The sequence below is a fragment of the Vulpes lagopus genome, chromosome 6 (genome assembly GCF_018345385.1).
Source record: "Vulpes lagopus strain Blue_001 chromosome 6, ASM1834538v1, whole genome shotgun sequence".
Taxonomy (NCBI): domain Eukaryota; kingdom Metazoa; phylum Chordata; class Mammalia; order Carnivora; family Canidae; genus Vulpes; species Vulpes lagopus.
In genome coordinates, this window is record NC_054829.1 from 2,021,683 (window position 1) to 2,046,798 (window position 25,116).

Here is a 25,116-nt window from a genome sequence, read left to right on the forward strand (position 1 = left end):
ACGTCAGTTTTCATGTTCTCCTCTTCCTCTACCTTTACTGTCAAGCTTAAGGAATCATTGTTTCTCCAGACAATGGAGAGTCAGTTGAGTTCTGTTAAACTTTATACAACTGGGAGCAATGTATTTAACTTTTAATCCATAAACAACTGATTTTTAATAATTAACTTTTAGATTTATTTGAAATACATTTTTTTATAGAGGCCATGAATCTAAATTTACTTCTGGGCCAAAAGTAGTTTTTCCATTATCATTAATTAAATAAGCCTCCCCCTCCCTCAGTCCTGCGAGACCCCTGTACTCTGGCCCACTCAGGCCACACACCCGTGTTACCCCCCATATTCCAATCACTGCAGCCTGGAAACTGTTTAAAAGCTGACACAGTGGGAACTTCCCTTCACCTGTCCCTTTCCTCAATACATTCTTTCCTGTTTTATTATCCAATTAATTTAAAAATCTGATTTAAGGCCAGCCTTTCAGTACATAGTAATGCCATCAATAGAAACCCTGTGGTGTTCATTACAACACTCAAAACAACCTTTCCCATCTGTTAAGAGAGTGGTTATCTCCAAGTAGACCCACAGCCTCCCTGGCCCTGCCTGATCCTGATGACACACTCAAAAGGCTGGCATGCCCCTCCCCGAGGGCTGTGGCATCTCTGACCTCAGTCCATGGCCAGGACAGCACAGGGTCAGCTAATAGCCACTGTGGCAAGGCGACATCAGACAGGCCCAAGGAACCCAAGTCACTAGGCTAGAATCTAGGCCCCTCCACTTACTGTGTAATTTTGGTTAAATAACTTGCCTTCAGATTCCTCATCTCTAAAATGGCAAAAGTAGCAGGACCTACTTCATTGAGTCACTGTGGGAAATAAAATGAAATGACACAGGCAAAGGACTTAGCATAGTGCCCAGCACAGTCAGGATCTGAAATTATGTGCAGAAATTATCTACCTTACTATTAGGACCCGGCACCCTTTCCTGCTAGTTCCTGCCCCCCAAGACAGTGCCTTGATAGGGTCCCTGCAGTCGACAGCCAACAGCAGAGCCCATCATCATCAGGGTAGTTCCACCTTCTCCAGCTCTTTATCCTAAACAGATCCAGGCATGGCCAAGCATTGGCAGGGAGAGGGGGACAGTGGTTTAGCTCAATGACAGACCTGGCTTTTGGGGCCAATGGTTTCAGATTTTCCATCAGAATAATGTTTTAACAGTAGACATCTGTTTAACAAACAGTATGAAATGTTATTCAGGCCTAATATCAACAGCAGGAGGAAATGAATAAAGGTCATATTGAGCACTAGATCTTCTAACCAAAAGAGAAAAGGCAGCATTGTAGGCAGAGGCAACTGAATGTGGCACAGCGTTCCTGGCATATCACGCATACAGTGTGGGGGACAAGATGGGAAAGAGATCAGACAGGCAGGGGCCAGGGAGGCCGTCGATCCAGACCGAGAACACAGCTGTCATTCTGTAGTCACGGGGAGTCTAAACACCTAAGCTAAGCAATGAATGTCAAATCAGCATTGGGGGTAGGACCATCTGGCTACACTGCAAAGAATGAATTTGAGGCAGGAGTTGATAAACTACTACCTGCAGGCCAAATGTGGATTTTGTAAATAAAGTTATACTGCAACACTTTCTTGCCCATTAGTCTATATATTTTTCCATGCCTGCTTTCACATTGCAACAGCAGAGCTGAATAGCTGAAACAGAGACCTCACACAGCCTAGAAAGACTAAACTATTTACTATCTCACCCTATTCAGAAGTTTGCCAACTTGATTCAAAGATTGGAGATTAAGAAACCAATCAGAATGTTCCTGCGGTAGGCACAGAATTAACCAAGGCCTGAACTGGGGAGCCTGGGTGGCTCAATGGTTGAGTGTCTGCCTTTGGCTCAGGGCATGATCCCAAAGTCCAGGATCGAATCCTGCATCAGGATCCTTGCATAGGGATCCCTGGGTGGCGCAGCGGTTTGGCGCCTGCCTTTGGCCCAGGGCGCGATCCTGGAGACCCGGGATCGAATCCCACATCGGGCTCCCGGTGCATGGAGCCTGCTTCTCCCTCTGCCTGTGTCTCTGCCTCTCTCTCTCTCTCTGTGACTATCATAAAAAAAAATAAATAAATAAAAACTCTTTAAAAAAAAAAAAAAAAAAAAAAAGGATCCTTGCATAGAGCCTGCTTCTCCCTCTGCCTACGTCTCTGCCTCTCTGTGTGTATAAAATCTTAAAAAAAAAAAAAAAAATGCCTGAACTAAAGTAGTGTTTCAAGGACAGAGGTGGTTAGAACACTGAGAAATGTTTAAGAGGTGATCCTGGTCAAGAAATGGGGGCAGGTAGAGCTTTGAGGATGACTCCTATGAGGTCTGCAGCTCCTGTGGGCAGGTGGGGCCATGAACTCAGGTCAGGAATGCAGAAGTGAAGCTGGCAGTACAGGACAGAAAGAGGCGGTGGAAGCCATGGGATCCAGGACAGAATTCCAAAGGTCAGAGGGAAGTCACCCATCGGGATGACCTAAAATCAGGAGGGGGATCCTCTCCCTAAAGAGAAAGGAGGGAGCAGGAGGAGGGCAGTACACACTCAAGAGCACCTACCCCAAAGGAGATCACAACTTGCCCCCTGAGCTTTCTCTCCTGCATCTGACAACCTTCTTCTTCTTTTTTTCTTTTTTTTTTTTTTTTAAGAGAGAGGGAAAGGCAGAGGGAAACAGAGAATCTCAAACCAACTCCTCAGTGAGTGTGGAGCCTGATGATTTGGAGCCTGATCTCACGACCGAGATCATGACCAAGAACTGACTACACGACCCAGGAGCCCCTGACATCCTTTCTTTTTATCTTCTCATGCAGTTACTGAAACAGACACAATGTTAGGAGAAAAAGGACAAATCAACTAACCTGATCCAGATCTCAGTTCCAAGCCTTTAGCTTTTAGTCTTGAGTGAATAAATTCTTCTTTTTCCTAAAAAAAAAGAAAGACAACAATCAGAATGCCTTTTCTTCATCTTTTCATCTTTCCTTGGCTAGAACACAGCTTGAAGTATTCTGGAAAATCTGGATAGAGATTTCTGAGAAAGGACTCATCTCCAAACCTGCTTTAAGTCATCTGAATTTGGTTAAAAGTCCCATGCTTGAAGTAGATTTGAAAACAAGATACCTAATTAACTTTGAGAGGCACTGTTTGTTTATAAACCCACAGAATAAGATAAATATAATCTGTGTGACACAGCCTGCCCAAACAGTTGGACATATAAAGCTTAAATGCATTTCTTCTGGATTAGAATATTTCTACTTTTGGGACACCTGAGTGGCTCAGCAGTTGAGTGCTTGCCTTCGGCACAGAATGTGATCCTGGGGTCCTGGGATCAAGTCTCACATCAGGTTCCCTGCGTGGAGCCTGCTTCTCTCTCTGCCCCTCTCTCTCTCTGTGTCTCTCAAGAATAAACAAATAAATAAAATCTTAAAAAAATACATTGATTCTCAGAATGAAATCATATCATAAAAGGCCATATTTTCTTTTTTTTTTAAGATTTTATTTAAAAAAATTTTTTTTAATTTTATTTATTTATTCATGAGTGACAGAGAGAGAGAGAGAGAGAGGGTGGGGGGGAGAAGCAGGCTCCATGCAGGGAGTCGGTCGTGGGACTTGATCCCAGGTCTCCAGGATCAGGCCCCGGGCTGAAGGCGGCGCTAAACCGCTGAGCCACCCGGGCTGCCCAAAAAGCCATATTTTCATAAACATAAACACACACACATTCTAGTTCTGGCTCTGCTACTCCTTTTAACTACTTGAAAGTCTCAAGCTCTGTGATTTTACGATGACTGATAATTCTTATATATGGCTACGAAATTGATTTAAAAATTATATGCATACATACATGCACATATCTGTATATATGTATGAGAGAAGGAAGGGTGAGGATGGAGGGAGAGAGAGGATGGAGGGAGGAAGGATGGGAGGGACCAAGTGAGGACCAAGTACCAGAAAGGAAAAGACTAAGGATCTAGCACCCCCAAGTGGCCACCTGTGTTATTTCTTTCTCATTCTGACCTCCGGTCTAAGCTTACCTTTCGAAATGTCAAATTCTGGTTTGCCCAGAACTGTTGGTTCCATTCTTGTGTTTCTTGTCTTAATTGTCTTAGCTTTTGTTCCAACGGTGACTCGCTTTCCGGGATGTAAAAGTGAATGGGTCGAAGGTTTGAATGTTTATCTGGGGGTCCTATCCAGTCACGGCAAGATTTTCTCGGAGGGCAGAATCCTGAGACCTTTAACGAAATGCACAGGAGGAGCATGAACTAAACAAATACCTTGTATTATAAAATGAACAGTCTAGGTTTACTTAAATCTCTCATTAGCTTCCTCTTTTTAAGACTATGTGTCAGAGGGCAGCCCTGGTGGCGCAGCGGTTTAGCGCCGCCTGCAGCCCAGGGCGTGATCCTGGCGACCCGGGATCAAGTCCCACGTCGGGCTCCTTACATGGAGCCTGCTTCTCCCTCTGCCTGTGTCTCTGCCTATCTCTCTCTCTCTCTGTGTGTCTCTTATAAATAAATAAATAAAATCTTAAAAAAAAAAGACTATGTGTCAGAGAATATCTAAGTTAAAAAAACTATAATAAATATTATTAACATGAACACTGTACAGAACATGTTCAACAATGGCACCAGAGTAATTCAACATCCAAATGTAAAAAAAATCTCAAGCTGTACTTTGTACTGTAAACAAAACTAACTCAAAATGGGTCAAAGAGGGATCCCTGGGTGGCGCAGTGGTTTGGCGCCTGCCTTTGGCCCAGGGCGCAATCCTGGAGACCCGGGATCAAATCCCACATCAGGCTCCCAGTGCATGGAGCCTGCTTCTCCCTCTGCCTGTGTCTCTGCCTCTCTCTCTCTCTCTCTCTCTCTCTCTCTCTCTGTGACTATCATAAATAAATAAAAATTTAAAAAAAAATGGGTCAAAGACCTAAATGTAAAATCTAAAACTATAAAACTTCTAATACAGTAAAAAATGTTTACAACCCTTAGACTAGGCAAACATTGTTTAGATACAACACCAAAAGCAAATCCACAAAATAAAACAGACAAGCCACATTTAAAAATGGGCAAAATAACCAAATAAAACTTTCTCTTTAGAAGATATATAGATGGCAAATAAACACATAAAAGCATGCTCAACATCACTAGTCATTAGGGAGATGCAAATCAGGGGTGCCCAGGCGGCTAAGTGGTTGAGCGTCTGCCTTTGGCTCAGCTCATGATCCTGGGGTCCTGGAATCAAGTCCTGCAACAGGCCCCCCGCAGGGAGTCAACTTCTCCCTCTGCCTGTGTCTCTGCCTCTTTCTGTGTGTCTCTCATGAATAAATAAATTAAAATCTTAAAAAAAGAAACAGGGAAATGCAAATCAAAACCACAATGAGAGGGGATCCCTGGGTGGCTCAGTGATTTGGAGCCTGCTTTTGGCCCAGGGCGCGATCCTGGTGTCCTGGGATCAAGACCCGTGTCGGGCTCCCGGCATGGAGCCTGCTTCTCCCTCCTCCTGTGTCTCTGCCTCTCTCTCTCTATGTCTATCATAAAATAAATAAGTAAATCTTAAAAAAAAAAAACAAAAGCAAAAAAAAAAAAAAACCACAATGAGAAACCACTACACATCTTTTAATATGGCTGAAACAACCAACAAAAAATATCTGACAATAGGGCAGCCCTGGTGGCTCAGCGGTTTTGCGCTGCCTTCAGCCCAGGGTGTAATATGCAGACCCGGGATCGAGTCCCACGTCAGGCTCCATGCATGGGGCCTGCTTCTGCCTCTGCCTGTGTCTCTGCCTCTGTGTGTGTGTGTGTGTGTGTGTGTGTGTGTGTGTCTCATGAATAAATAAATAAATTTTTTTAAAAAGATGTAAAACAAGTGAGCTCTTACATGCTGCTGGCAGGAATGCAAAACGGTACAGCTACTTTGGGAAAAAGGCTGGCAGTCCATTACCCATTTTAAAACATAAACCCAACATACAATCCAGCACAACCTACTCCTAGACATTTATCCAAGATGAACAAATACATATGTTCACACAAAAGTCTGTATGTGACAATTAAAAGTGGCTTTATTTATAATCACCCAAAGCTGGAAACAGCCTAAATGTCCCCCTCACTGGTGAATGGAAAAACAAAGTATTGTCTATCCACACAATGGGTACTCTTCAACAATAGAGAACCACATGCAACATCGTGTTCACTGAAAAAGCCACATCAAGAGATTGCTTACTATAGGATTTTACCTATATGACATTGTGGGAAAGACAGATACTGGGGTAGAGGAAGGAATTTTCTGGGCTGATGAAAATGTTCTCTCTCTTGAATTGTGGTGCTGGTGCATACATCTATCAGCAGTCAATGTCACTGTACATAAACTGGGCTTCAATAAATGTGATACTAGGGCACCCGGGTGGCTCAGAGGTTTAGTGCCATCTTCAGCTCAGGGTGTGATCCTGGAGTCCCAGGATCGAGTCCCACATCAGGCTCCCTGCATGGAGCCTGCTTCTCCCTCTGCCTATGTCTCTGCCTCTCTGTGTCTCTCATGAATAAAATCAATCAATAAATTTCATACAAAAATAAAAAGATCAGTTGGGTAACCAAAAGACTAGCTTTCCATTTGTCTATTAAAAGATCAATGGAACCAAAACTCATGAGGGGTTGGAACCCACTCAACTCAGAAATCTCTTCTATGTTATTAGTCTTTTTTTTTTTAAACACACTCTGTTGACTGTGACTTTTACCTCCAACAGAGTTCCTCCCACGTGCCCTGTCTGCCTCAACAACTGGCAAACTAGCAGCAACAGAAAGGAGCAAACCATTGAGACATACAGCAATGAGTCTTAGAACAACATACAGACTGAAAAGCCAGGCATGAAAGAGGATGTGCTGTGGAAATGCACCATGTGGCATTCTAGAAAATATTCCATCAGTGGTTGGCAGAGTTGAGGGTGAAAGTGACTGATCTTGGAGTGGTGACTGCAAAAACTCAGGTTTGTCAAAATTCATCAAACGTACACTTTAGGGACACCTGGGTGGCTCAGCCGTTGAGCTTCTGCCTTTAGCTAAGGTCGTGATCCCAGGGTCCGGGATCGAGTCCCACATTGGGCTCCCTGCAAGGAGCCTGCTTCTGCCTCTGCCTATGTCTCTGCCTCTCTCTGTGTATCTCTTATGAATGAATAAATAAAATCTTTAAAAGCAAACAAACAAATAAAAAGTACACTTTAAAGGTGTGTACTCATTTTACCGGATACAAATTATACTTCAAAGTCAATTAAAAGAATGGTTAAAACCTACAAACACCAAAAAAAAAAAAAAAAAGAAGAAGAACATAATTAATATTTCTTTTCCCTTTGGAAGACGCTTCACTCAAGGTATTTCAATACTTCATAATCACCATTACAAGATGCAACTTCCAGGGAACAGATATGCAGACCTTGCAAATTTTATTTTTTATTTTATTTTTTTTTAATTTAAAGATTTTCATTTATTTATTCATGAGAGACACACACACAGAGAGACAGAGACACAGGCAGAGGGAGAAGCAGGCTCCATGCAGAGAGCCTGACGTGGGAATCGATCCCAGGTCTCCAGGATCACACCATGGGCTGAAGGCAACACTAAACTGCTGAGCCACCCGGGCTGCCCAGACCTAGCAAATTTTAATATAAAGTAGATCTTGTGTATCTGGCTACTCACTGATACTTTAATTTGAAAAAGTAGAATAGCTAATAATTTTACAAATACAATGTGGCTAGCACTTAGTGACAGCCGACTTGGCCTGAGTAGCACGGGAAAGGAGAGACCCCAAGCAAGAGTTCACATCTGCTCAGCTCCATATATAATCCTCAGCCCTCCTGTCCCTGGACTCAACTCTTGACAATTAAGCTAAATGGGCAGCCCGGGACTGCCCCGAGACTCTCCAGCAGAGTCCACGCTGAGCTTAGGCCCAATGTAGAGCTCAATCCCAGGGCCCTGATATCATGACCTGAGCCGAAACCAAGAGTCGGCCACTCAACCGGCTAAACCACTTGGATGTTCCCCACCCCCACCCCAGGCACTATTTAGAAAACACAGCTTCTTAGTTTTTGCTTCTTAGGCTGCGCAAATCACCACCAACACATACCAAGCGCCCTAACACCCTGACATTACTGAAGGAGATTGCTACATGCAAAACTACCCATTGACATTCCCATTTCTTTTTGTCTTGGATGCTATGACCTTCCTAAATTTTTTAAATTCCCAAGCATTCTAAAAATAGGAAGAATTTAGAACATGATAAAGAAAATAGCAGGTTTGGTTGGGACGTGGGGTACAAAGCTTGCTGCAGCTACTTAGACTGAGCAGTTCAGAGATCACTGAGGGCATCTCAGGGTTTTATCAGCTCTGAAATCACTCCTGTGAGTTCAGCAGGCCAAGTTCTACTATAAAATATGCAGGCACATCCATTCATGCAAAAAAATATTTTCCTTAACCTGAGAAAGTAGGCAGTTTCTGAGTTACATTATAGCTCTTCCTTCAGGACAACACTGGCACTTGTAATATATTATTAAAAATCTGTGGTCTTGGAGTACCTGGGTTGGTTAAGCCTCTGACTTGGGTTCAGGTCATGATCCCAGGTCCTGGTCCCTACTTCTCCTTCGCCTTCTGCACCTCCCCCATTTGTGCTTGCTCTTTCCTTCTCTCTCTCAAATAAATAAAATCTATTTTATTTATTCGTGAGAGACAAAATTTTATTTATTCATGAGAGACGCAGAGAGAGGCAGAAACATAGGCAAAGGGAGAAGCAGGCTCCCTGCAGAAAGCCCAACGCAGGAGTTGATCCCAGGACCCGGGGATCATGACCTGAGCCAAAGGCATGCTCAACCACTGAGCCACCCAGATACCCAAATAAAAAAAATCTTTAAAAAAATAAAAACAAAAATCTGTGGTCTGTTAACCTCAGCATTGGTAATGTTACCATTGAAAAAACACCCTGCATCTAGAATAAGTTAATGAACAGGAAAGGCTGAAAAGTGATTTCCTCAGACTTTCAAAATGTTTCTTAGAAAAGTATCTTTTAGGGATCCCTGGGTGGCGCAGCAGTTTGGCGCCTGCCTTTGGCCCAGGGCGCGATCCTGGAGACCCGGGATCGAGTCCCACGTCAGGCTCCCGGTGCATGGAGCCTGCTTCTCCCTCTGCCTGTGTCTCTGCCTCTCTCTCTCTCTGTGACTATCATAAATAAATAAAAAAAAAATTAAAAAAGAAAAGATTCTTTCTTTAAAAAAAAAAAAAAAAGAAAAAGAAAAGTATCTTTTAGGGCAGCCTGGTTGGTTCAGCGGTTTACCACCGCCTTCAGCCCAGGGTGTGATCCTGGAGTCCTGGGATCGAGTCCCACATCGGGTTCCCTGCATGAAACCTGCTTCTCCCTCTGCCTGTGTCTCTGCCTCTCTCTCTGCATGTCTCTCATTAATAAATAAATAAAAATCTTTTTTTTTTTTTAAAGAAAAGTATCTTTTAAAAAAACTCAAACTTGGGGTGCCCGGGTAGCTCAGTCAAGTTAAGCATACGACTCTTGATTTCAGCTAAGGTCATGATCTCAGGCTCCATGCTGGTGCAGAGTCTGCTTGAGATTCTCTCTGCCCCTACACCCTCCCAAAAAAGTAATAAAAATCTAAAAACTCAAACTGTTAGAGTCTTGACAGATCAGGTGAAAGAAGTTATAACATTTGAGTGACCAAAAAAAAAAAAAAAATGATTGATAGAAAATGCACCATCCTTGCAAAGGAGTTGTAATGAGCTAAAGATGTGGTAACAATTGTCACAAAGTGGGATGCCTCCCCTGAAGTTCAAGCAACATTTCCAGCGCAATGAGGATGCAGCAGGAGGAATGCAAGGAGGGATCCCCGCTCAAGCCTGCTATGGGAGAACACAAGGACTCTGGGGCAGAAAGGACAGGAGCCTTTCTCTGCTGTGGCTGGGAGTGGAGGAGCATGGGGACAGTGGTGATGAATCGATGGAACTGCCCCGAGCCATGTGCTGGTTCGTGTTTAATAAGCCTGAGGGACGAAGAAAAAAAAAAAAAAAGCCTGAGGGACATATATGATTGCAAGTATGCTAATATAAGGATGTGTGGTACACACTTTACAAATAATAATAATAAAATGATACCCTTCCACATAACCAATTAATTCTTACAAACTGTTTTCATTCTTTTAACTATGGCTTTGGTGAGAAACGATTCACATACTATAAAATTAGCCCCATTAAATTATGCAATTCAGTGTTTTTAGCATGTTCCCAGAGGTGTGCAAGCATTGCCAATTCCAGAACCTTGTCATCACCCCAAAAAAGAAACCCTGTCCCTATGAACAGTCACTCCCCATTCTTCCGCCCCCAGCTCCTGGCAACAATACTCTACTTTCCGCCTGAATGGATCTGCCTATTGTGGACATTTCATGTTAATGGAATTGTTACAACATGTGCTCTTTTGTGACTGGCTTCTTTGTGATTTCAAGGCTCATCCACGTTGTAGCACCTGTCAGTACTTCATTCCTTTTTAGGGCTGAACAAAATTTCATAGTATGGATTTTGTTTTTTAGATTTTATTTCCTTGAGAGAGTGCACAAGCAGGAGGAGGGGGAGAGGAAGAGGGAGAAACAGACTCCCTGCTGAGCAGGGTGCCAGATGTGGAGTTTGATCCCAGGACCCCAGGGTCATGACCTGAGCCGAAGGTAGACTCTTAACCCACTGAGCCACTTAGGCCCCCTCATCGTATGGATATCACACATTTTGTTTATCAGTTCATCAGTTGAAAACATCTGGGTTGTTTCCACTTTGGGGTTATTTTTTTTAAAAGATTTTTATTTATTTCTTTATTTTTGAGAGAGAGAGAGAGAGAGAGAGTGTACGCACTACCAGGAGGAGCACGGGGAAGGGAAAATCCTAGGCAGACTCTGAGCTGAGCACAGAGCCCAACATGGGGCACCACAACCTGAGCTTAAACCAAGAGCTGGACACTCAACCAGCTGTCCCATCCAGTTGCCCCTTTGGCTATTATGAATAGTGTTGCTGTGACCATTCATGCACAGATTTTTGTGTGGACACGTTTTTTCTTTTTTTTTTTTTTTTAAGAATTTATTTATTTATTCATGAGAGACAGAGACAGAGGCAGAGACATAGGCAGAGGGAGAAGCAGGCTCCCTGCAGGGAACCTGATGTGGGACTCCATCCCGGGACCGTGGGATCACGCCCTGAGCCGAAGGCAGATGCTCAACCGCTGAGTCACCCAGGCGTCCCTGTGGACATGTTTTCAATTCTCTTGGGTGTATACATAGGGGTAGGACCACTGGGTCACATGGTAATTCTATGTTTAACCTTTTGAGAAATTGCCAAACTCTCCCAGCACAGCAACACCATTTTGCACCCCCCCCCAACAGTGTACAGGGAAGTTTCCAATTTTTCTGTGTCCTCCCCAGCACTTGTTACTGTGTATTTGTTCTCACTGTAACCATTCTCATAGGCATGAAGTGCTATCTCATTGCAGTTCTTTCACTGATTTCTGCCAAAATCTTCTATTACTAGCCAACCCATGGTTGCAAGTATCTAGTTGGCATACTTCAGACAAAAAAGGTTAGTTGAGGGTCACTTGGGTGGCTCAGCAGTTGAGCATCTGCCTTCGGCCCGGGGCGTGATCCTGGAGTCCCGGAATCGAGTCCCACGTTGGGCTCCCTGCGTGGAGCCTGCTTCTCCCTCTGCCTGTGTCTCTGCGTCTCTCTCTCTGTGTGTCTCTCATGAATAAATAAATAAAATCTTTAAAAAAAAAAAAAGGACAGGATAAACATGAAACATGCCCTATCTTTCAATGACATGAGTAATTTCTTTGTTTTTGAGTACTAGGAGACTTCCTCAATTGGGGCTACAACAGACAAGATATACTTGTTAATTCAATCTATATTACTTTTATATTACAATTAACAAGATATACTTGTTAATTCAATCTATATTACTAACATTTTCTCCTTCACTTCCCTAAGACAAGACAATCAACAGAACAACAAATCAAGCCCTGATTTAGCACATTTGTGAATTTCCATGATGCAAATACTTCCACCACAGATAATTTCACAAATCCACAATTTCATGGTATTTCCATCATGTAGGTACAATGGTCATAAATAACCTCACAAGCAGAGATAATCGTAAAATATAGTAAAATAAACAGAAGTGATAGTTTAAGTATATATCTTTGCTTTTAATATACTTCCAGTATATAATATTTAGTAACAGCCATTTATTAGAAAAATTCCTGAAAACAGAAACAGGTGGCTCTCTTCTCTGAAGGGTTTGAGTGCTAGGTGGGTACTAGAACACACACCACACACACACTCCACGCGCTGGACCCCATTATTATGCACTGACCCAGTCACCCCAATTCCCTACTACCTTTTTTTAAAAAAGCATATAGGTTCCACACCACCTTAACCAGGTTACTAGAGATGGTTTATGGAAATGGTGGTCACAAAGTAGTTCGAATACTTATAGTTTTGTACCATGGGGAAGCCAGAAACTTCCTTCCTGCGCCCCCCTGGCGTCTGCAGCTAGTCCTGAGAGTTAAATTGATCTGAGACAGATCCACACAAGACAAGCACACAGGTCTCGTGTGTGCACAAGCCCCACAGGGAAATGAAGACCCAGACAGGGCCCACCGGCTTAGACACAGGTTAAACAAAAATAACCAACTATGAAAAAGTAACTGAAATATATGGGAGACTAGAGGAAGCTGAGAATTATTTTAATCAAGGTCTGTTCCTACGGATTTCTTTCAGTTCCTGGTGAAAAGGTTCCTCTCCTCCTGGGAGAGGGAGAGCATCTTTCACCAGGAGCTTCAGCTCCGAAGTCTTGGAAGAACAGGAGGAGTCAGACCATCCTTCCAGCATCTATTTCTCAAAATAACCCTTACGCCAAAGTGACCTGCCTGAGAGTAGCATATTCTGCTCCCCTTCAGCACTATAGGCAGCCACAGCTTACACTATTAGTTCACACACCTAGAATGGTTTCGTTTTCTTAAATATTTTTAAAAAATTTATTCATGAGACACACAGAGAGAGAGGCAGAGACACAGGCAGAGGGAGAAGCAGGCTCCACGGAGGGAGCCCGATGTGGGACTCGATCCCGGAACCCCGGGATCACAACCTGAGTTGAACACCCATCCGCTGAGCCACCCAGGCGTCCCTTTCTAAATACATTTATGAGAAAATAGATGAAACCAAACAGAACTTCAAAAATTATCAACATAATGAGCAAAGTTTGTTTCCTATACGTTTTCTAGAAGGAAGCAAACATAAGTATATGGTATTAGAAAAATAATATGGGGGCACCTGGGTGGGTCAGTCAGTTAAGTGTCTGCCTTTGGCTCAGGTCATGATCTCAGGGTCCTGGGATTGAGCCCCGCATCAGGCTACCCACTCGATGGAGAGTCTGCTTCTGCTTCTCCCTCTCCCTCTGCCCCTCCCCGTTTGTGCTCTCTTACTACCAAATAATTAAAATCTTTTTTTAAAAATTAAAAGAAAAAAATTAAAAGAAAAATAAAAATATTTTTTAATGTATTTACTTGAGAGCGAGTGTGAGCACACGCATACATGGGAAAGGTCAGCGGGAGAGAAAGAATCTTAAGCAGGCTCTGTGCCCAGCACAGAACCTGATGCAATATTAACAAATTGTGGTTTGTGGCATTGACCTCTTACTCATGCAGATATATATTTATTTTTTAGTAACTATTTGTAGGAGTTCATTGGAATCCTGCATATCCTTTCTTTCTTTTTTTTGGCCTAGGGATTCTGTTAGATAATCTTATGCAAATGTTAAGATGTCACCCTTTTAAAGTAATTGGGATGCTCTGAAGTAACTAGTAGCATTTTTTAAAAAGTTTTCTATGTACATCAAAGTTATTTTTAAAGGTGTTTCAAAACAGGCAGCCCAGTGGCTCAGCGGTTTAGCGCCGCCTTCAGCTCGGGGCCTGATCCTGGAGACCCAGAATCGAGTCCCACGTCGGGCTTCCTGCATGGAGCCTGCTTCTCCCTCTGCCTGTCTCTGCCTCTCTCTGTCTCTCATGAATAAATAAAATCTTAAAAAAAAAAAAAAGTGTTTCCAACCAGCTTGCTCTCATGTTCCCTAAAAACCATTTAATCGGTGTGAAGATTTATAAAGTACTAATAAAAATTTCTTTAAATCTTATCACTAAATGTTACCATGTAGGGTAGGGACTTAAGTATTACGTTTGACTCCTCCATCTCCCTTATTATTCATAGTAGGTCCTGTAGTTTTTACTCCAGCAGTGGTTCCTTCTTTTAATCCCCAGACCTACTCTCCTAATTTACAACCACATAATTCTTTGTTTATACTACTAAACCTCAACTCATTATTTCTGTTCTCCAAACTACTCTACATAGGTCTGTCATATCTTCCTAAAACAGTTCTTCCCTCCTGAAAAAGTATTTATTTTTTTAAAAGATTTTTATTTATTTATTCAGAGACACAGAGAGAGAGGCAGACACATAGGCAGAGGGAAAAGCAGGCTCCATGCAGGGAGCCTGACACGGGACTCAATCCTAGGTCTCCAGGATCAGACCCCAGGCTGCAGGTGGCCTAAACTGCTGCACCACCGGGGCTGCCCTATTTCTCATTTTCAATTTAATTCTTAGGTCTCAACTCCCCTTCCATAATGTGATTCTCCTCTCTTGATGCTTCAGTTACTACGTTAGGTAACTCCCACCCCACCAGACAACTGCCTTCTCTGAACTCACTCATTGTGTACTTCTATGTGTTTACCTATCCTCTTGCTCTGAAATCTTTTAATTACTTTTTTTTATATTACTCTTTTGCCAACTAAATTAGAATTAATCCCTATTTTCTACTACATAGCTGTAACAAGTTGCACTTCGTTCTTATAAAATTTTGGATTATTTTGTATGTGTCTTCTTACTGGAATAGGGAGTGATCATATATTACTTTTTAATTTCTCCACAATACTTAATGTAGTACTTTTTATATAGTAGGAGTCAGGATCACTATTTGTTAGATGAATAATAAAGATTTATAACATAATCTGTTTTTCATAAATTGAAAGTAAATTACAAATCACTTTATTCCTTCTGATGAATTCACATCACATTGACTATTAGTCATAATGTAATTACTTGATATTTAGAAATCTTATTAGAAATTTTAAAAATTACGGTATTCCTTTTTTGTTCTATTTTGACCTTAGCAGCTCATCAACCCATTATTTTGAGCAAAGTACACACACTGTCATACCTCCTATAATACTTGATCCATGTCTGATGCTTTTCTTCCTTTGTATTTTGGTTTCCACTATTAGAATATTTCCATTTGGCATAAATAATTCATATTATTTGAATACTAAAAAGTTCTTACTATTGAAAATTAGACAAGTTTAGAATCTGAGATGAAAAGTGATGGTTTGTAACTGAACTAGCCTTTTGTGTTTCAGAGTATGGAGGAATTGGAGAAGAATCATGATAACCTACTTAACTGGTGCACAAAATGAACTTAGAAAAGAAATGGCTATGTTGCAAAAAACATTATGATGGAGATTGTAAGTCGTTACATTTTATTTTTTTTTAAGATTTTATTTATTTATAGACACAGAGAGAAAGAGGCAGAGACACAGGCAGAGGGAGAAGCAGGCTCCATGCAGGGAGCCCAATGTGGGACTCGATCCTGGGTCCCCAGGATCACACCCCAGGCTGCAGGCAGCACCAAACCGCTGCACCACCGGGGGGGGGCTGCCCAAGTCGTTACATTTTAAGTTGGAAAAATGAGGAGTAATGCAAGCATTGAAATATTTTATTTGGTGAAATATGTATTACACTTATCTAAAAATTAAACAAATGTTTAATATTCCCTTTCATGTAACAGAAGCAGCAAGAGATGGCAAGTGTTCCAAAGGCTCTTCAATCCATGTTATTCTGATGATTCTTTGAAGGAAGAACTTGAACCTAATATGATACAATTATAACATTAGCTAAGAGGCATGTAATTCTTTTAGAATGGTTTAAAAATTCTAGTGTAAAATAATACACTGTGTTGTTAGCTTAAGTGCAAGACCCCTCTACTTGTTGACCTTCACATAAAGCTGAACAGTTATGTGAATAGTAACAATTCTTTTTTAATAGAATATCATTCACCTTTTTTTTAAGATTTTATTCATTCATGAGAGACACACACACACAGAGAGAGAGAGAGAGAGAGAGAAAGAGAGAGAGAGAGAGAGAGAGAGAGAGAGAGGCAGAGACACAGGCAGAGGGAGAAGAAGGCTCCATGCAGGGAGCCCGACGCAGGACTCGATCCTGGGTCCCCAGGATCATACATACCCCAGACTGCAGGCGGGGCCAAACGGCTGTGCCACCAGGGCTGCCCTAGTTTCCAGCTTTTTAATAGTAATAGTGTAGTTTTCTCTTTAACGCTTGTCAATTAACTTGGAGCAAAAGAGAGGATTAAAAAAAAAAAAAAGAACCTGATGCAAGGCTTGATCTCATGACCCTAAGATTATGACCTGACCTGAGCTGAAACCAAGAGTCAGATGCTTAACTGACTGAGCCACCTAGGTGTCCCAACGAAAAATATATTTATTTTTTTAAAGATTTTATTTATTTATTCACGAGAGAGAAAGAGAGAGAGAAAGAGAGAGAAGCAGAGACACAGGGAGAGGGAGAAGCAGGCTCCATGCAGGGAGCCCAATGCGGGACTTGATCTTGGGACTCCAGAATCACGCCCTGGGCCAAAGGCAGGCGCTAAACCGCTGAGCCACCCAGGGATCCCTGAAAAATTTTTTTTAAGAAACATTTCTAAAATTCACTGTACACGGTTTTTGCCATAAGAACTCTGCCCGATTAGCCCCACTTTCTGAGCAATGCCTGTTAGCAGCTCTGTTGCTTCCTCTAATACTTCTGTTATCACCTGCAGACTTTGGGGGGATGATGCTGCTGGAATTACAACTTTCTTTTTCAAGTTAGCTTATCTTATGATTGTTGCCAATAATTTCACTTAGATCACTTTTTCTCAAAAAAAAAAACTTAAAAAAAATAAAAATAAATAAAAAATAAAAAGGTCACTTTTTCTCACAGCAGCAGATGCAAGAACCTACAGCTGACCAAAGTTAAAAAGAGTCACAAGCTGCCCTTTGAGAAGTTCTGCAGATTTGTCCTGGGTTCTGCTGTGGCCCCAGGACACTGAACTCTGGCATCCCCACACTTTAAGGATTCCAACAACCGCACCCACCTCGCCCCGTGGTGAGAGTTACAGCGCGTGAGCGACAACTCTGTCATGGGCTAGTCTGAGCAGCTCCAGCTGCCCAGGCCGCACCCTCCCTGTCTACTCTGTCCCCACATCCAGAATGCTGCTAAGCAATCTCTCCAAAACCCCTGACCCACCCCTACTCCCCCTTCCCTTAAAACCTTCTTCAGTGATTACTCATTACCCTCGGGAGAGTCTAACCCCTTCCTGTGGTCTGGCAGTCGGGGCCTGCTGGGGCGCCAGTCTCTTCTTTTGCCCCCACCCACAGGAGGCTCCTTCAATGACACACCAGCCTGCTTCTTCCTTCCTCAGACTCTGCGTGTGTTCTCGCTGCATCACAGACCACACGTTCCCGGGCACATGTCCACATGCTCCCAGAGGCTTCTCAAGCACTTGTTCGTGCCTGCTTCTCCCACAGACCGCGAGCCCACGGCAGCACGGATCACGTCTGTCTGTTCTCTGGTCGGCACAAGCACACGTTGGAGGAATGGTCTTCCCAGTCTTTTTTTTTTTTTTTTTTTTTTTTTTTAATTTTTATTTATTTATGATAGTCACAGAGAGAGAGAGAGAGAGAGGCAGAGACACAGGCAGAGGGAGAAGCAGGCTCCATGCACCGGGAGCCTGATGTGGGATTCGATCCCGGGTCTCCAGGATCACGCCCTGGGCCAAAGACAAGCGCCAAACCGCTGCGCCACCCAGGGATCCCTGGTCTTCCCAGTCTTGACGTTTCCTGTGGACTCTGTTTATGTAAGAAATCCACTTAATCTTCAAAAAGCTCAATTTATATGAACTATTTGGTGGAAAGACCAAGATGGCAATTATTGATGAACTGGCGTCATAATGTTCCGAAGTGGGATCCCTGGGTGGCTCAGCAGTTTGGCGCCTGCCTTCGGCCCAGGGCGTGATCCTGGAGTCCCGGGATCGAGTCCCACGTCGGGCTCCCTGCGTGGAGCCAGCTTCTCCTTCTGCCTGTGTCTCTGCATCTCTCTCTCTGTCTCTCTCATGAATAAATAAATAAAATCTTAAAAAAAAAAAAAAAAAAAAGATGACCTTCTCCTATTAAAAAAAAAAAAAAAAAAAAGAATGTTCAGAAGTTCTGAGCGAGCCAAAGATCATCGCCGTCTAGCGTTCTTTACATTCTGGGTTCCTGAGGATCCTCAACTGCTAGTTCCTGACAAGTTTCTAGATTTTCCAAAGTCTGTACAGTCAAAGAAGCAGAACCTTGAAGAGCGTTCTAGAGTAAGACTCAGGAGAGGGGGAACAGCGCGGTGCTGGTGTAGGTGGACAGGGCAGAGCTGCAGGGCATGTGGGAGCCAGACTGACCGGCTGACTAGGAAAGAAGCACAGAAGCCTAGCCCAGCTGTCCCCTCCGTGTGGCCAGGACTGCTGCAGGTCCCCACCCCACACTGGACTGCTGCGCCCTACACACTGGCTCAGAATGACTTCATTCGGCACTCATTTCTTGCAGAATCAGACATCTTTACATTTGATCCTAGTTCTTCTGAAGTATCTCTCTCACCCAAAGTTGGACACTTCAGAAGAGGCACGGCCAAGGTGGAAAGCTCCAAATGAAGGGCCAGCAAGTCCACAGGAGGGATCAAATTCATCCTTCCCATGTGACAACAGGGCTCTGCCGGCAAAAAGACACCCTAATCTGCTTACCTAAGACCTGAAACTGCTACTCATCATCATCAAATACTGACTTGATACGAGACTGACCTACCTATCCTTTTCAGAAAGCAACAGGATTTCAGGGTTGCAATACATATTTAACATTTTATCCATCATTCTAAAAACCATTTATGATCTCTGCATTTTCCTTTCCTTTTTTTTTTTTTTTGAAAAAGCCTTTTAATAAATTCTACTTCTCCACAAATTATTTCTGGACTTCTGTCCCAAACCAAACTGGGTTTATACTGGAAGTGAAAGTTTGGTTTAACATCAGAAAAACCAATCAATCCTGATGACAAACGACAAACCCCCAATGTAGTAGTCATTAAAAAAAAAAAAAAAAAAAGGTCAAATCTGAAAGCCTTTAGTCTTAGAAACTAAAGGTGATTCACACAAAGGGACCCAGTGAGTGGAAACAGCTGGCCAGTCCAGGCTCACTTCCAAGGACTTCCGTCCCAGGACGGGGGCTCCTCCCTTACCCCATGCTGTCCCCCAAGGGGACAGACGGCCAGGCTTCACCCTAACTGTGCTTCACCAGTTTTACCACCTTCCTGATCTGTATCCCTGCCTCTTCCTCTTATAGGCTGCCTACCAGGAAACGTTTAAGGAGCCATCTCAACAATTCATAGCTTCTCAGAGCGACCCTCATCCACACTGAACAAAGCAAGCTCAAAGAGGCACCAGGAAAGTTCAGTTACTCTTCCTTATCTGTTGCTTCGTGATGGCTCATGTAATCTGCTTGATGGATGAGCTCTGAAACCAGCTCTTTCAACTATCCTCAGTTCTCCATTATAATCTGAGAGATTTCATCTTAATTGTAGTAGAAGTAGCTCCTCTGCTCTCCCCTATAAATACATGTTCCGTCTTTGCTCATCCAAGAACTGTTATTTAAAAGGGAGGAGAAGAGGCTTGGGGGAGGAAAAAGTCCTTCTGCAAAAGGAAAAATTCCTTTGAGGTTAGAGTAATTACCGTAATTTATGGTTCTTACAGCATCAGCATGTAATGCCTGGTTTGCTCAAAGTGGAATGGCTGTCTCGGAGTGGGACAGGAGGCGGGGGCCGTGTACACAGAACCTAACAGCTCTGCTGGCAGGCAGCCCGACAGTTGTTTCCTCTACACGGAAGAAGGACCGTGCATGTACCTACTTGTCAGACTGAGCTTTCATCACTGTGTCTGGGGGGGCATTAACCTTCCAGGCTTTTCTCTTCAAGTGCAAACTGCCAGCCAGGCAGCCCCATACTGAACTTCTCCTTGTCCAGCAGTGTAGGCCCAGCCTCATTCTCCATCCCTTCAGCTTTATAGCAGGCCCTTGAGCTCTCCTGGCACACTCCCACTCTGGGCTCCCCCCACCCCAGAAGCCAGGATCTCGAATGGAAGACTTTCCCCTAGGCTCTCCTTCTCAGAAGAGCCTGTGCATAGCACAAAGCTCCTGAGTTAAGGTGTCACACTATCAGCCACTGGGGAAACCAGTGGGCAAAGATGAAAGGAACAAATGTTGGCAAAATTTAGTGCTCCTGCAGGTGTTTCCTGGTCTATCATCCTGACACTTCTGAGATGGGAACCTTCTAGAGGGCTGGAATCCCCAGCCTCCCATTCTAGACAGAGGCTAGACATTGGCATACCACAGTTAACACTACATAAGAAGACCAGCACATCAGGACCAAACTGGGTTTATACTGGGAGTGAAAGCTTGGTTTAACATCAGAAAAATCAATCAGGGATCCCTGGGTGGCGCAGCGGTTTAGCGCCTGCCTTTGGCCCGGGGCGTGATCCTGGAGACCTGGGATCGAATCCCACGTCAGGCTCCCGGTGCATGGAGCCTGCTTCTCCCTCTGCCTGTGTCTCTGCCTCTCTCTCTCTCTCTCTCTCTCTCTGTGTGACTATCATAAATAAATAAAAATTAAAAAAAAAAAGAAAAAGAAAAATCAATCAATCCTGATGGAAGACGACAAACCCCCAATGCAGTAGTCATTAAAAAAAAAAAAAAAAAAAAGGGTCAAATCCGAATGTGGTCAAGGCTCTAGATTACAACTGTCAATTTACAGGAAACACACAGATGGGAGAAGCATGTTAAATTACACCGTGGAAAGCAACAGCAAAATTTAGACTGTGGGAAATTCTACAGGACACATCATTCCCCTGCTCCCAAATAAACTGGTTTGAAAAAAGGAAGGGGATGGAGTCAAAACCTGTAGATCAAAAGAGAACTAAAAAAATATCAATCACAATGTAAAACCTTACTTATACAAGCAAACTGTAAAAAAAAACTCAAAATATGATATTTCTAAGATAATTGAAAAAATGTGAACACAACATTTGCTGGAAATAAGGAATCATACCATTTTAGCTATTATGTTTATATGTATTTTAAAAATTCATATATTTTTAAAAAGATTTTATTTATTTATTCATAAGAGACACAGATAGAGAGAGGTATAGACACAGGCAGAGGGAGAAGCAGGCTCCATGCAGGGAGCCTGACGTGGGACTCGATCCCGGGCCCCTAGGATCATGCCCCAGGCAGCGCCAAACCACAGAGCCACCTGGGCTGCCCAAAAATTCATATATTTTAAAGATACATATGGATATAGTTACAAATGATATACACTCTGATATTTGCCATAAAATTATCAAGTGGGGGGGCAGCCCCGGTGGCGCAGCGGTTTAGCACCGCCTGTAGCCCAGGGCGTGATCCTGGAAAACCCAGATCGAGTCCCGCATTGGGCTTCCTGCATGGAGCCTGCTTCTCCCTCTGCCTGTGTCTCTGCCTCTCTCTCTCTCTGAATGAATAAATAAATCTTAAAAAAAAAAAAAATTATCAAGTTGGGGGGATCCCTGGGTGGCTCAGTGGTTTAGTGCCTGCCTCCCGCCCAGGGTGTGATCCTGGGGTCTCAGGGTCCAGTCCCACATTGGGATCCCTGTAGGGAGCCTGCTCATCCCTCTGCCTGTGTCTCTGCCTCTCTCTCTCATGAATAAATAAATAAATCTTTAAAAACAAATTATCAAGTGGGGGGAATGGGATAAAGTGGATAACTGTACAAGCAGGGTACTGGATACACAGCAATTCTTATTCTTCTATCTTTGCAGGTTTTAAATTTCCCAAAAATAACATGAAAAGAAATGGGTGCAATTGTCCACATTAACAGAGTAAGGGGAAGCCCTGTGAATTGCTTTACTTGATGAAAAAGCACATGGGGACATAAGACCACCAGACTGAGAGGGAGAACAGCTGCCATTAGCCCTGACTCTGCTGAGTAACGCCACGCCAGTCCACCATCTCTCTGGGCCCTGGTCTCCAGAATGGAGTTTTTTTTAAAAGATTTTATTTATTTATTCATAAGAGACACACAGAGAGAGACAGAGGGAGAAGCAAGCTCCTCACATGGAGCCCACATGGAGCCCAATGCAGGACCTGATCCCCGGACTGGGATCATGCCCTGAGCCAAAGGCAGATGTTCAACCGCTGAACCACCCAGGCGTCTTTTTTAAGATTTTATTTATTTATTCATGACAGACACACACACACACAGAGAGAGAGAGAGACAGAGAGAGAGAGAGAGAGAGAGAGAGAGAGAGAGAGGCAGAGACACAGGTAGAGGGAGAAGCAGGGAGCCCGATGCAGGACTCGATCCCAGGACCCCGGGATCATACGCTAAGCTGAAGGCAGATGGTCAACCGCTGAGCCACCTGGGCGCCCCTCCAGGATGGAGTTTAACCACATGATTTTTTTTTTTTTTAGATTTATTTATTTGAGACAGGGGGAGGGGTGGGGGAGGAGGAAAGGCAAACTCCCCACTGAGCCCGGAGCCCCACAGGACATGGGGCTCAATCCCAGGGCCCTGAGATCATGACCTGAGCCAAAATCAAGAGTCAGATGGAAGCTTAATGCCTCTAAACACACGATTCTGAAGTCCTCTGCTACAGCTTTATTTTTTTGACCAGCAAACTTTTTTTTTTAGATTTTATTTTTTATTTTTTTAATTTTTATTTATTTATGACAGTCACACACAGAGAGAGGCAGAGACACAGGCAGAGGGAGAAGCAGACTCCATGCACTGGGAGCCCGATGTGGGATTCGATCCCGGGTCTCCAGAATCGCGCCCTGGGCCAAAGGCAGGCGCCAAACCGCTGAGCCACCCAGGGATCCCCCCAGCAAACTTATTGAAAGCCTTTTAGACACTAGAAATATCCAGATTTTAATTTTAAAATCCTCTGACAAGACCTCTTACCAGTTTGTCATTTCTCTGGCATTTAACTTCCTACTTAGGTTTACTCTGAATCTGTACTTGTGGAGTGGGGGTGTTTGAAGACCATTCCCTTAAATGAAAATATAAGCAAAATATAGGATCCGCTATTTATCTATAAATTTTGCCTCTCCGCGTTGAGAGCATGTTTGGTTCTTTTTTGATCCAAAAATTACTAAAAGAAAAATCTTACTTCATTATCCTCTAGATACAGGAACTATAACATAGATACTCCTCTGTGCAAGCACTGTGATCTTGAGGAAATTCTTCAGTCTTACCTTAAGTTTTCTCATCTGTAAAATGGGAATGATGAAAGCATCTACTTCATAGACTTGTGAAAATAAATTAAAATATGCAAAGCTCTTAAAACAGGGCATGCCGGGGATCCCTGGGTAGCTCAGGGGCTGAGTGTCTGCCGTCAGCTCAGGGGCATGGTCCTGGGGTCCCAGGATTGAGTCCCAAATCGGGCTCCCCACCGGGAGTCTGGTCCTCCCTCTCCCTGTGTTTCTGCCTTTCTCTCTGTGTCTCTCATGAATAAATAAATACAATCTTAAAAATAATAATTACCTGGGGAACCAGCCACATACTCAGCAAACACTCAAAGATAAAACCAAACCCATGGGAAACACAAATTACCCTGAAGTAAGAACTGTTCCTTTAAGTTCCATACACTATCTAGCGTAATGGGACACACATCCTAAAAACAAGCTAACAACAGCACAAATCATAATGCTAGAACAGGACAAGGGCTGCCTCATGGGCCAGCTGCTCCACTTTTCAGCATCATCACAATCAACACCATCAGAGGTTTAGACAGACAACAGGTGAGCAGCACCAGCTTCCTAGTCACTTGGGACAATAGGAAGAAAGGTCTCATCTTGAGGATTAGACCCATGGTAAGATTTATTCTAACCGGGGATCCCTGGGTGGCTCAGCAGTTTGGCACCTGCCTCCGGCCCAGGGCGTGATCCTGGGGTCCCGGGATCAAGTCCCACATCAGGCTTCCTGCATGGAGCCTGCTTCTCCTCTGTGTCTCTGCCTGTGTGTGTGTGTGTGTGTGTGTGTCATGAATAAATAAATAAAATCTTAAAAAAAAAAAAAAAGATTTATTCTAACCAAAAGCTATGTGACAATAAAAGAAACTGTGTTTGGGTGTTCTTTTCTTTCTTTCTTTTTTTTTTTTTTTTAATTTTTTTTTATTATTATTTATGATAGTCACAGAGAGAGAGAGAGAGACAGAGACACAGGCAGAGGGAGAAGCAGGCTCCATGCACCGGGAGCCCGACGTGGGATTCGATCCCGGGTCTCCAGGATCGCGCCCTGGGCCAAAGGCAGGCGCCGAACCGCTGCGCCACCCAGGGATCCTCTTTTTTTTTTTTTTTACTTTTAAGTAATCTCTACACTCAACGTGGGGGCTCAAACTCACACTCCCCAGATCAAGAGTCACGGGCTCCTCCCACAACGGAGCCAGCCAGGTGCCCCTTGCCAGGTGTTCTTTTTTCCAGCGCTAGTTCACGAAATAAGCCACGGGTACGTGGACGGTTGCTGAGGTTAACTTTGCCCTCCCAGACCGTTTTCAGATACACGTTGACTATCTTCCTGCCCTAAGACTGAGACACTGGACGGGTTTCTAAGTCGTAGGAATAGAAGTCACAGTTGTGGCCACTGTCACAGGAACTAGGCCAGAGGTGGGGGCAGAGGGGGGGGTGTTGACCAGCGGCCCCGCCAACTTCCTGTCCAAACTATAAACTAAACAGAGGGCAGCCCGGGGTGGCTCAGCCGTTAAGCACCTGCCTTCAGCCCGGGGCGTGACCCTGGAGACCTGGGATCCATCCCGCGTCGGGCTCCCTGCATGGAGCCTGCTTCTCCCTCTGCCTCTCTCTGTGTGTCTC

General features: G+C 43.7%; 1 protein-coding gene and 1 long non-coding RNA gene across 3 annotated transcripts in view; both read right to left on the bottom strand.

The window, feature by feature from the left end:
* LOC121493186 (cytochrome c oxidase assembly factor 8) overlaps positions 1-25,116 on the bottom strand; it is a 36,075-nt gene that overhangs the window by 10,102 nt on the left and 857 nt on the right. For both annotated transcript variants that reach the window (XM_041758897.1, XM_041758898.1), the window contains exons 2-3: positions 4,062-4,259; positions 2,892-2,955 (exon numbers count right to left, since the gene is read on the bottom strand). In XM_041758897.1, the coding sequence (XP_041614831.1) occupies positions 2,892-2,955; positions 4,062-4,259 (262 nt within the window). The remainder of the gene's footprint in view (positions 1-2,891; positions 2,956-4,061; positions 4,260-25,116) is intronic.
* On the bottom strand, positions 15,891-25,070 carry LOC121493187. Its single transcript, XR_005988408.1, has 2 exons — positions 25,015-25,070; positions 15,891-16,012 (listed from the first exon to the last, which is right to left on the bottom strand). It is a non-coding gene; the product is annotated as an uncharacterized LOC121493187 (long non-coding RNA).